The sequence below is a fragment of the Delphinapterus leucas genome, chromosome 2 (assembly GCF_059928025.1).
Source record: "Delphinapterus leucas isolate spDelLeu-1000000601 "Yukka" chromosome 2, BTC_Dleu_Yukka2, whole genome shotgun sequence".
Classification (NCBI taxonomy): domain Eukaryota; kingdom Metazoa; phylum Chordata; class Mammalia; order Artiodactyla; family Monodontidae; genus Delphinapterus; species Delphinapterus leucas.
In genome coordinates this window covers 169,385,117-169,398,403 of record NC_143130.1, presented here as the reverse complement: position 1 = coordinate 169,398,403, position 13,287 = coordinate 169,385,117, and the positions used below count along the sequence as shown (strand labels likewise).

Genomic DNA, 13,287 nt, shown 5'->3' with positions numbered 1-13,287 from the left:
ATGTTACCAATAATTATGATATCACTCTATTGGGAGCTCAGAAGGAAGGGAAATAGAGGCATGTGGTAATACAAGACTGCTAAATCTTTTATTTTCTGTAATAGAGAGAAGGTAATGTCTAAAATTAATGAGAAAATGGCAATTATAAGCATAATATTTAGAAATTCAGAGGGAAAGATCAGACTAATATTTTAAATTCTACTTTAAAAAATGTGTTTTTTTTCCCTTCACATTTGCATAAATAAAACATTTGGATGGTTTCATCAGAACAAAGGAACTGTTCTCCCTAGAGAAGTATTGGTGATGCTGCCTCGAGAAATGGAAACCAGTTTGCAGTTGATAGTACTTTTTGTTGTTGTTGCTGTTAGCTTTTTAAAAAAATCTTCTACCTGTTGAGGTTACAAAAATCCTAAGTTCAGAATTTCAGCTGGGCAGCCTGGATCCCACCACGTGGAGCCATGCAGGTTCATGGGCTCTGTCTGATGTGGTACGTTTGATATTGCTGGGCTGATTTTGCTACTCATTAAGTGATGATGAACACCCTTATTAGCTACAGGGGTTTTGGGTAGGAAAAAGAAGAGGTGTCTTCAGCCCAAACTTCATCAAACTTGTATGTCTTTCAACTTTTGATTATAAAAACTTTCAAATCTATGCAAAAGTAAAAGACCACTATAATGAACCCCTGTGTACCCATCGCCCAGCATCAACAGTGATCAAGTCCTGACAATTCTTGTTTCACCTACCCTGTCCCCATTTTTCTGAAGCACATCCCAAACATCATACCATGCTATTTATCAGAACCAAACTTTAAGTCTCTCAGACCATAGTCCATTGCACTATAAACAATCCCCCATAAGGAGGACTTCAGGATGTAGCTTTTATGTTAATAACTTAATACATGATGTGAGGACATATATTTTGTTTGTTTTCTTCATTAACTGCAGTATCTTTATGGCATAACATGAGTTTATGGAAATGGCACTCCAGAGAACTTATACCTGTAGGAAATAAGAGCTTGATTTACACTAAACTTTTCACTATCATCCAGGAACCCAATTAGGTCCTAAGTTCACGTGGCTCCTTTTCTCAAAGCAATCCCTCAACCTACTCTAAGTTCCTATACTGGCTTACCAGGTCCTATGTGATCTGCCCTCTCCTATTCTTACTCCTTGGTCCTCACTGCTTACCACCATTCCCCAGCCCACTCTCCTCCAGCCATCCTTGCTTTTTGCTAATCCTCTAACCTGGCAAGGATTCTCCTACCTCAGGACCTTTGCATCAGCTGTTTCTTTTGCCTGGACTGCTCTTTTCCAGATACCCACATGTCTCACTATCTTATTTCCTTCAAGTCTCTGTTCGAATATCACCTTACCAGTGAGGCCTTGCCTGACCACCATCTACAATATTACAAGTGCCATTTCTCCCCACATCCCTTCCATATCATTCTTACCCTGTTTTATATTTTCCCCATAGCAGCCATCACCACCTGTCTTATATTTATTACATTTAATTTCTCATCTGTTCCTTCCCACTAGAACGCAAGCTCCATGAGATCAGGGACTTTGTGTGTGTTTTTTCTCCTGCTGTATCCCTGGTGCTCAGAATAATGGGAGACACATTAAGAACTTGCAGGTCACCTTTATGTCACAATTTTAAAACTTTACACTTAATAGAACTCACCACGTACCAGGCACTGTTCCAAGCACTTAAAAATTACCTGACTTAATCCTCCAAACAACCCTGCCCAGTAGATACTATTATTATCATTCCCCATTTTACAAATGAGAAACTGGTACAGAGAGGTTAAGTAACCTACCCAAGGTCATACAACTAATAAATGAAAGATCCAGGCAGTCAGGCCCCAGAGTCTGCACATCTAACCCCTGGGCAATGATGCCTTTCAAAAAACTACATGGAAAACATTTAATAAAAACTTCCAGAACGAGATGCAAATTTTATTTGAAAAGCATTCAGATTTCTGGGAGGGCTACTATTCCTAGGTGCCATCAGAGTTCAAATACTGGAGGCATTCCCAATGTTCCATTCACAAATGAAATGAAATGAAATCTGTGGCGGCCCCTGCTGTGAATAAAATCGAAGAGAAAGATGCTGGTATATTTGGTGCTATGCTTAAAAGACCTGCAGACCTATCCTGCTCTTTTCAAAGTAAAAATTGTGGCAGTCTCTCTGGCCAGGTAGTGTGTGTCCACATACCACTGCAGCAAATGCCTGTAAGTCACGTGACTTATTTTCCTTTAGGGAGGAAACCAAGCAATTCAGGACACAGGTGTGTGCACCAACTTGTGTAACTGAGGGCCGTGGGAGGGGTGGGGCCTTGCAGGGCTAGTGCCACCAATACCTTAGGAGAGTTCACATTAGAAGAGCTTTCCTTCTGTATTAAGTTGGCATACTGTCCTCTAAAAAGTTATTTTGAAAAGAGATTGTCTGTTTTTTCAACTTCATGGGTTAGGTCGGCTTCATGAATAAAGCTCTTCGTATATTAAAGAAGGCAGGGTATCAACTGTGAGCTGGAAAGCCAGCAGAGAACATTTCCATTATGAAGATAATCTATGTAAGTATGTTTGCTGCCTGGACACTTGAATTTGCAACCCATCCCTTCTGTGTATCCTTAGTTAATACCATAGTGCCGGGCACAGAGCCGCCCTGGACAGGGTGTAGAATAATCGTTACTGTATACGTGTGATAAGTTATGTAAAGTCCACTTCCTGTCCGGTGGAGGGTCTCCGCCCAGTCTCCTCGCACCGCTGCCTTCGCGAGTGTAGTCAGAATTAAAGCACTCAGGTTTCACCAACAGAGTAAGAGTCCACGGGGTTCCCTTCCCAGGCCACGCTGGCTTTGGGGGGCACCCACCGAGGGTCGGCTCTACCTGAAATCCAGCCGCGGTCGGCCGAAAGCGCAGCGTCGCAGCAGGCTCCGGTCGCTCTTCCACCTGCTGCCAAAGCGGGCAGGCTACACGTGGAAGACAACCTTGTCCTGGGCTGGAGGCAGCGGCCACCGCGGCCGCACTTAGTCCTCCGAGATCCCATTCTCCCTTGCGCCAAGGAGACGTCCGGCGGCTCCGCAGGGCCTTTCTACGCCATCGCGGCGCTTCTCTATGGTCCATTGCCGCGTTCAAGGTGGGTGTCATGGCTGCCGGCGTTGAGTTGGCAGGAGTTGCCAACGGAACTGGGGAAAGTCACTAAAGCAGAGGAAGAAGTGGCCTAACCCGGACTGTGGGAAGTCGTGAGAATGAGCGGAGGCCCCGCGGGGGTGCCCATGTCACTGGAATTGGGCCCCTGGTAAAGTCCCAGGCCAGGCCTCTGCGTTTCTAGTCAGAGCCCGGCGGTTGGTGGGGGTCTCCGAAGCCGGCGTTGTCTAGGAACCCCTGTCTTATCAAATCCTGAGTGTTGTGATTTGGACCAGTCCCCCGGAGACAGCGGTTCAAAGACATTTGGCGGGGTCGTCCGACGACGCTGGCCGCCTTTCTCGGAGCGGAGCAGGTTGTTCTCTAACCCGCAGCGATGTCGTCCTGGCTTGGGGGCCTCGGCTCCGGCTTGGGCCAGTCCCTGGGTCAAGTCGGGGGCAGCCTGGCTTCCCTCACTGGCCAGATTTCAAACTTTACGAAGGATATGCTGATGGAGGGCACGGAGGATGTGGAAGGTAACCGCTGGGGCGACGGGAGGGAGGGATTTACTGGGACCCTGGGAGCGTCCGTTTGGTCCCCAAGTCCATCTGTCACGAGACGCAGACAGGTCCAGAGGAGTGTCACTCCTTTTGCCTCTTAACCGATTTTCTCTAATGAGAGACCATTGGGGTCGGGGGGTGGGGGAAGAGTTCTGGTTCTTCTCCTTTGAGTACCCAGGATAGTTCAGAGCTGTAGAAACTGCCCCTACGTCGCGTAGAGTTTATTTTTGTTTGGTTCATCCACGCCCACCTCTTCCTTTGCCCTTAACTTGGGGGCGGAACTGATTTTGATCCTCTTCCTTTATACTGACACAGTTTAAAAAATTATTTGTGTATGACACGTCACTTTTTTGGGGTTTTCTTTCTTCGATTTTCGTTAACAATTGAAGTAACTCATAATTAAGATATTTAGTGACTCTTACTCTTTCTCACTTGAATATATTGTTAGTGAAACATGGGTATGGTTTTCCTATTATTTTATAGTTTTGCTTATTCTGGTGACACATTACAGCGTTCCAGCTGAAAGTGTACTTTTGTGCCTAATTGCCCACTGCCTCCCCCCCCACCACCACCATATTTCTACAGTAGAACAAGTAAGATAACCCTGTTCTTTGGGTACCCTTAGCAACCTTCACTCATTTTTGAAGTCCTCATTTTGTTTTACTAATGAATAGTGACCCAGAGTTACATGGTAATCGTTGATTAAGTTAATTACCCCTTTGATTTCTTGATATTTCTTTCAGCAAGTAGTATTTAGATCAAAAAACTTTTTAAATTTCATTGTGGGTCTGCCTCCAGAGAGATAATGGGTGGTCTTTTGGATGAGAGCAGTTTCTTTGGCAGTTTGTTTGTTGTAAATAAATTAGAATTCTGGTTTAATTTTTTAATACTGATTTAACTGAGTTTTCGTGTTTATTTGGTTGAAATAGAGAACGGTGGTTTGATTTAGAAAAATAGTATCTATATTTAGAATTTCTGTGGGGTCTACTTAGAAGGGAGGAAGATTGGGGAGCTGCCGAAATCCATTTAACTGCTTGGGGGTACATCAGGTGGGACAGGTTGGGGATGGGAGTTAAAGGGATTCTTCCTGTGTTCAGGAAAGGCTCATGTGACCCTGAGGGCAGTCAGAAGCAGAGAAGGGCTAGATAACATGGGAAATGCCTAGTCTGTCCTTGTTTCCTAGATAGGGGAAAACAGTTGACTATTCCTTTGACCCTAAGCTAGAAAATAGGCACCCCGCCTCCAACTTGGATGTCCTACAGGCTTAAGGTAGAATTCAGTTTGTTCTTCCCACCAAATGTGCTCCTGTATTCTCAATTTTAATGGTTTCACCATTTACCCATTCTAAACTTGGAAATCTTTGTCACTTTGTTTTGCCTCTTTCTTTTTATTCTCCTACTTCCAATTAGTCACCAAATCTTGTTCATCCTGTGCCTGAGTTGTTTGTATTTGTCCTTGCCTTATTATTCCTACTTCTTTACTTCAGATCCCCATTATCTCTCCCACACACTATTTCTCTTTCATGTCCTGTCACTTGTTTCTCCTTATGTTAGTTACTCCATTTCCTGTTGTGTTGCCAATTACTTTTCTAAAAACAAATGTGCTTTAAAATCTCTTGACTCTGTTACTTACAGGATAAAATCCAAGCCTCTCAATTTTGGGAGACCAGAAACCTATCCTATCTGGGTTCAACCTACCTCTTCCAGTCTTACCTCTTGTTCTCTCCCCTTTTCTCCCAATAGCCACATATATGCACATTCATATACACAAGCATGCTTACACCCAGAGCTTCTGCACAGGCAACGTTGTGAGGTACCTACACAGCTCCAGGCCTTTGCATGGAAAGCCCTTCCTTTCTACTTCCTCCACTACCCTCCTTTGCCTGGAAAACAGTTTTTCCTGTATGACCCTACTCACATGTCAGGTACCTGGTGAAACCATTCTCACTCCATGGCAGGCTGAGTTGTGTCTAACAGAACTTTGTGGATCTCTCTCTGAAAGCTCTATTTTATTTATCCTTATATTACCAGTATGTGGTCCCTTCCTTGGTACATAGTAGATGCTCAATAAAAAATTTGCTGAGTGATTAAAAATCTGCTTTTATTGTTTTCCCTTTGCATTAAAATAGGACTTGCTTAACATCCAATTTATTGATTGTGACTCATTTAAAAATAGGGTCAGAGTGCAGTTCATTTATTCATTCAACAAGTATTTATTGAGTGTTTACCCTGTGCCAGCAGTGAGCAAGAACCGTTCCAAAATAGCACTGTTGATACAACTTGAAAATTATCCATCTTTACAATATCAGAAAGTTGCTATTTTACCAAACATATATTGATTTAGGAGCTTGGGCTTTTAAATCAGACATGGATTGAAATTCCACTTCCATGTGTTACAAATTGTGGGATCTTTGGAAAATTATTAAATACTTAACCTTTAAAAAGCAGAGTGTTCTTATCTGTTGAATAGGGATAATTATACCTATCATGAAGTTGGGAGGATTAAATGAAATCATGAGTGTAAAATGCATGGCACTGTGCCTAACAAGTAGTAAGCATCAATAAATGATAGTTGTTATTTTTGTTTTCCCTCATTGAGGAAAACTTTTTTGGTCTGCATAACATCTCCCATTTATTCTTAAAAAGACCAGGATTTTGTGGGGGAGGCTCTGGGGGGAAAAGTCTTCATGACTTTTTTTTTTAATTCCTCTTTGAAACAACTGCTGCTTCTAACAATGACCTTCCTAAACAGATTAGATTATAATTTGTTCCCTTCTGAATAGCAATTAGACAACCCTGTCAGAGTTTCAAGCAAGATGTATAAACAACCACCCAAGCATCCCCACCTGATGATTTTCTAAACAAGAAGAGTGGGTTTGTCACTGTTATTTATTGGATGCCACTTGTATTTTCTTTTGATTTAAACTAATTCAGAGAAATTATTTTTATAGTATTAAAGGGCTGTGAGTAATGAAAAATACTAGTACTTAGAAAAGAAATCTGACTCTGTGGATGACGATTATCTGGCAGCATCAGCTGTGCCATTTTGGTACTGTGGGCCTTTGACTTTCCTTTTAAATGAAAATGTACAAAACAAGACTGAGCTCATTCACGTTTTAAATAACTTGTGTCCACGTTACTTGAAATAAGTGTTCTTTTGCTGCATTTGTATTCTTTGTTTGTAGGTCATTAATTTTTTGGTAGTATTGGGAGCAGAAAAAGGCCTTCTAAACCCCAGTTTCATAAGAGAAATACATCCTTGGGAATTCCGTGGTGGTCCAGTGGTTAGGACTTGGCGCTTTCATTGCCAAGGGCCTGGGTTCAATCCCTGGTCGGGGAACTAAGATCCCACAAGCCTCACGGCACGGCCAAACCAAGAAAAAAAAAAGAAAAGAAATATGCCCTTAAAACCCCAGCTGCGTAAGTTTCTTCAAAATTTATACTAAGCCAACAGAGAGAGATTAATTTTCCATAACAAAATTTTTAATTTATTTTATTTTTGGCTGCTTTGGGTTTTCATTGCTGTGCGCTGGCTTTCTCTAGTTGCGGTGAGCGCGGGTTTCTCATTGCGGTGGCTTCTCTTGTTGCAGAGAACGGGCTCTAGGCTCACTTTTTCAATAGTTGAGGCTCGCGGGCTCTAGAGCGCAGGCTCAGTAGCTGTGGCACACGGGCTTAGTTGCTCTGCGGCATGTGGGATCTTCCCAGACCGGGGCTCGAACCCGTGTCCCCTGCATTGGCAGGCTGATTCTTAACCACTGCGCCACCAGGGAAGCCCCATAACAAAATTTTAATGAACACTTCCATGGGGTAAAGGTAGATGCTCTAGGGTATAGAAGATAGGCAAAGAATGACTTACATGACGATAAAGAACATTTGTGACAATAGAAAGTTGTGATAACAATCAAGTGATGTTTGTCTTCTGAATTTGTTCTTAGATCAGCATACCATTCTGTTTAAAGCTTAGTGAAATATACTTTCCTTAAAATGCCTGTTTACTTCACATGGTGTTGACTGAGTATATATTCAGTATATGCTGTTTCTTTTGTAGCAGAATTACCTAATGCTAGGAGAAAGGAAGTTGAAGCCATTCATACAATCTTAAGATCAGAGGTAAGGAAACGTAAAGATTTAGATTTTTTTCTTCTTTGAAGCCATGAAAGTTATTCATACTTTATTTCAGTCCTCTCTTTTTAATGCACTTTTTCTCTTTCCCTTTATCTTAGTTTCTTTTTTTTAAGCCCTGTCATCTTCATTTGATGAAGAATATATTTACATGTTACTGCACTTTGCTATTAAATATTCCCACCGCTGCTTCTGAATGCTGGAAGAAGGAAATCTGCCAAATTTAGAAAATAACATTGGCAAGTTTATCATTATCAAGGATTTACTATGTTTTATTAGTATGCTAAACTGCAGTAGTACGTTTATTTAAGTATAATGTGAAGAATGCAATTCTGTTTAATCTAGAGCTTTTTAATCCCCTAACATTAAAAAAATGTGATATTTGTATACAGAGAATGTAGAATATAGGAATAGCAAATTAATTTTACCATTTTTTTCATTATTAGTCAGTGCCTCATGGTAACTAGCTCTGGACATTGTACTTAATAGGGATGAGGAAATGTTGGAAAGGGTTCAAAGGAAAGCCGTGAAGAAAATGAAAGGTTTTAAAGTGGGATCTGTTGTAAAGTACTAAAGACACCCAACTGTTTAGCCTTTGGATAAGAACAGCGAGGGAACACTTAATAGTATTTCAGCAAACAGTATTCTTAGAGGACTGTGGTAAGCATGTTTTCCCTTGCTAAGCCCATAAAAGAGAAAACGGAATTTAAATATAAGAAAATACTTTCTGACTGAGCTCTGGTCTAGATTATCAAGGTCAGATTGTGGAATTTGAAAGTAGAGGGATCTCTCAAGAGGGACTATTGAAGTATTCTGCCTCAATAGAAGATGGCAATTTGGTGGCACTTAAGAGACCTTAGCTGTAATTACCTAATTAGTAGATACTTCAGTGACAGATGAATGTAATAGCTTCTTTCTTTGTAAGGCTGAGATAGGAAATAGTCCCTATAGTCCCTAGAGAAATCCTTGAGAAAGCACTCAGGATGGGCCCACCCAGGAAAATTAGATGGCAGAGATGTGTGTAATGGTATTAATTAAGCTAAATTTGCCAGTATACATTTGGGGGGGGGAAGCAAATGGGGTTAACCTGCTTAATGAATGACTGCTCTGTACTGAGGTTGAGAAGAGAGATAGAAATCTTCTGTCCCTCTCTTGATTTCAACTCTAGTCTCTCTCCTAATTTTATCTTTGGACTGTGGCAAGTATGGTTCTAGTGTTCAAAAATATTTATTTTTGGTATAACACATCCCCAGATGAAAGCCAACTTCCTTGCTTGGTGCTTATTCAGAGTACGGAGAGCTATTCAAATACTGGGTTGGCCAAAAAGTTTGTTTGGGTTCCCGAACAAACCCAATACTAGAGGAAAACAGACTATTGGACTTTCCAAGGACTTTATTTTCTAAGGTGATTTTGACTATACATGATTCTTGCCTTCTATCAGCACATAAGCACTTCATAAAGGTAATGCCTTATGTGACTGCAATAGGAGAAAGTGAACATATGATTGAAACCACTAGGAGATTACAATAGAAAATTCTATTTATTTAGAAAGTTTTAGTATAGACAGAGGGCAGTATGTTTTCTAGAGGAAATTAGATTTGCTTACAGATGTTAATATTTGAAATTGACTTAACTAGTTAAGTTTCCTCAGTTGCAACTAATGGCAACCAATCTAAGCTAATTTAACCATCTGTGCCAAGAAAAAGCCTTCACATTTACCATCTCGATCCAATGTACTTTTAATTTTTTTGTTTTAAGTTATTTTATAAAAAATTTACAGAAGAATAAAGTGATAGTGAAAAACTTTATTACAAATTTTAATAAGAACTTATATATAGCAAATTCAGACTTTTATTCCATGTGTTTCTGCTTTTGAAAGCATATATGCTCAGAATAGGCAATGTTCTTTGAATGCAGTTAACTGCTTATTAACTCTTTTTGTGAACTGGAATGTATCTTGTGAATACTGATTCCAGATTTCAATTACATCTCTAATAGATTTTAACCTATTATTACTTCTGGTTCTTCTTCCTGACTTGTGTCATTAAAACCAATACTTATGAAAACTTTGACGGCTTATGATTTTGTTAAATGCATGGCTGTTTGCTCCATAATTACAAAGCATTTTTATTCTTAGATTTATAAATACCAATTAGAGTGAGCAGTCCACTGGGTTTTTTTCATTTTTATGTCATCTGTTTCCTCCTAGTCACCTGTGTATACACCTGCCTTCAGCATTTGTCCACGTAGGGACTGTATCAAGTAAATGCTGGTGTACAAATATGTATAATGAAAGAATACTGTTACATATCCATTTAGTAAAGGGGCATGAATGGTTCAGGTTTTTGTCACAAAATATTGTGAGATAAAATCTTTTCTTATAGAATGACTAACTTCATGAGAACACCATATTTCCTTTTTGCTCTTAGAAATATGTTGTTCACTCCTCAGGTTCTTGAGTTTGAGAAATTCATCTAGGATATTGTTATTCGAAGACTTGTCTGAGATTTTGCTCCTACATTCATTTTCACTGTAACCATTAGACTCTAGAGTCTAATGCTGTTTTCTGTCTCTTTGCATTTATCTTCTCAGTTGTCTAATTGTGGAATATTTTCCTCTGTCAGTTTTCTTCTCTGTTGAAAAGTGAAAATTCTGAATTTTCAATTGTGTTCAATGAAAGTGAAAAAAAAAAAACTCCCCCCAAAACAAACAAACAAAAAAAACCACTGCAAAGATGGTGTCTCCAGATTGGCTTTTTCCTTTTTAAAAGATGATGCAATACTTCGGGTAATGCAGTCAGAAAACTGGTTTATTTCACTGTTGCATCATTCTTCTAGGTGATTCCATCAGTTCTTCTGTTTTCTTAAGTCTTTTTTTTTAACATAGTTGTAAATAATTGATGATTAATGATTAATTCTTAGGATGATAAAATAGCAAAACGTTTCAAGATACAGAAAAAACAAGATCATTGTGACCTCATGATTATTCTTAGATTTATATTGTAAAAGGGCCCAATGTACCCTTATGGTAATTGCAAGATAGAATGAGTTTTAATCTTTTTTTTTTTAAAGTGTATTTTCTCTTTGTTTGTTGGAAGACTACTAAGAAAGAATAAATGTTTTAAATATCAGTCCTTAATACTACTCAAAAAAGAAACTCACAAACTAAAATTGGTTCCAGTAGACCTTGATGATATAACAAGGGTTAAGCACAATGGAATAATTTAAGGATATGAGCATCTCATGGATTCCAAGGCATAAATTTTAGCCAGTCTTTAGGAAAGGGCTTCAACTGGAACTGGATGCCATCAGGAATCCATCTGTCTCATTTTTATTCCTCTCTGTTCTTTGTGTGTGTTTATTCTTTTTTCCTTTCAGACCAGCCCCCTCTGCTTCATATTTCATATAATAGAAAATATGACCACGGACAACTCCTGGCATGTTTTCGGTCAGCCACGTGAAGAGAATCTGTCCTTCATATGCTTTATCAACCTGACTCTTACATGACTAGGGAGATGAGGAAAGACAACCAATTAGTTATTGGCCAAATTGAAAGTTTTCCAGTTCTAGTTATTCATCAGAGTTAAACAAATAGCCTTAGGTATTTTTATGTGAAAAAGCCTAGAGTGGACTTTATGACTAGGTTTTGACTTTAGTATATTCTCTTGCTTCAGTTATGTATGGTATTTTCATGTGAACAGCTCACAGAAAATCGTGCAAATGCAGCCAGTACATTAGAAGGTAATTAGTTGTGTGACCATTGATCCTGTTTCTTATTCATATTTCTGCAAGATAACCAAGGTCTGTTAGATTTCTGGAGATAGACTCCCAAAACTAGGGTTTGTGTGTGTGATAATTTTTCCTTTATTTTACACCATTGATTTTCTCTGGGAATTCATTTAATCTCCCTGGATCATAATTTCCCCATATGTTGATGTAAGAAATTCCTAGAATCTAAGAAGAAAACAGATGACATCCTCAAAGTGAAAAAGTCTTCACCATCTAGCGGGAGCTTTCTTTCCCACCATGAATCTCCTTATTCTCAGTTATCATTGTTAAACTCTGCTTGCAGATACATTAGTAGAATTCTTAGTACATTATTATCTGTAATAATTTGTAAATTCCTTTTTGCAGAAAGTTTTAGTGTCCGTTTCTCTTGCTCCATTATACCCTTATTCATTCAAATGTCAAAGGATGATATTAGGTTAACATTATTTAATACTTAGGTACATAAAATTTAAGTAATTTTTTCCAGCATCTTAAAAGACTGTGATGTCTAGATTCATTGAATTATATTTAGAGTATTTTTTGTACTTCTAACTGTAGTTTTCCAAACTGAGTTCTATTAGTGGTTTTTAAAATGGATTTTTCAGAGGTGCCTCACTCAGGAGCCTAGGGTTCAGTCAGACAAGTAATGTCAGTTTTTGGCCTCCTCCCTATACTTCAGCCATAAGTCTTTTTAAAGAAAGGTTCCTTTAAAACACTTCTACTGTTCAGGGAGAAAACAAAAGTTTAAGCATGTACTCTAGGTCATTCATTTACCAGACATTTATTGCCTACTGTATGCTAGACACTGGGTGTACAAAGATGGGGGAAACACTGATCAGTGAGTTCTTCTTAGCAAAAAATCAAACTGATCAAGATTTTTAAAAAACTTTGGTTCAGAATTATGCATAATCTCTATAAACATGCTTATTGCACTTGTAACTTTAATGGAAATTGTGGTTTAAAGGTCAGAATTCTGAGACCTACTATAGTACATCTTTTTTGTGCATGAAGCAATATGTTTTTCATAATGCCCTGCACATAACTGTTACTAACATGTTTTACTTTTAGTCTTTTTGTTGAAAACACTTTTTTCGTTGCTTCTAGAATGAGAGACTCAAAAAACTTTGTACTGATCTGGAAGAGAAGCATGAAGCATCAGAGCTTCAAATAAAGCAGCAGTCTATGAGTTATCGAAATCAACTGCAACAGAAAGAGGTAAAGGTTATTACAGTTACTTCATGGTTACTTCACTGTAATGTATTTAGGATGGTTTTTAAGAGTTATAATATAAATCAAGCTCTGTTTAGATCCATGAAAATATCAAAAGGGTGTTGAAATTAGTAATTTCCAACTCAGTATGATATCACTAATTTAACAAGAACTCTGAAAGTTTTTACGTTTATATTACATAAACTAACCTTTGTGGAGTTTAATTTCTACTTTCCAAAAGAAGCAAAGTCTTTGTGTACAATATCGTCAGGCATTTGTTACTTATAATTTCTGATTTTATGAAACTTATTTCTCATCTATTTACCTAAATTTGTTTTAAATCATTGTGATTGTTAATAACATTTCTTTAAAAAAAATGATTTCAACTACAAGTGTTAACATATGCTTATTAGTGTTTACTTGATTTTCCATGGAAAAACAGAATATTAGGTATTTTATAGTTGACTTATACTGTTCTATAATTTTTCCCCCTTTAGTTTGATAGA

At 38.6% G+C, this 13,287-nt stretch overlaps 1 protein-coding gene across 11 annotated transcripts in view; it reads left to right on the top strand.

Moving 5' to 3' along the window:
- The first annotated feature begins 2,331 nt into the window (after window positions 1–2,331).
- The window catches only part of TRIP11 (thyroid hormone receptor interactor 11), a 76,363-nt gene continuing 65,407 nt past the window's right edge, over window positions 2,332–13,287 (top strand). For 4 of the 11 annotated variants that reach the window (XR_016392258.1, XM_089908128.1, XM_089908127.1 and 1 more), the window contains exons 1-3: window positions 2,341–3,660; window positions 7,732–7,793; window positions 12,677–12,787. Coding sequence is in view for 9 of the 11 variants with exons in the window: in XM_089908128.1 (XP_089764254.1) it covers window positions 3,522–3,660; window positions 7,732–7,793; window positions 12,677–12,787 (312 nt within the window). In the remaining 2 variants the exon portion in view is untranslated. Of the gene's footprint in view, window positions 3,661–7,731; window positions 7,794–12,676; window positions 12,788–13,287 lie in introns of all 11 variants that reach the window. The other 7 variants (XM_022576253.3, XM_022576256.3, XM_089908132.1 and 4 more) reach the window with 6 other exon arrangements.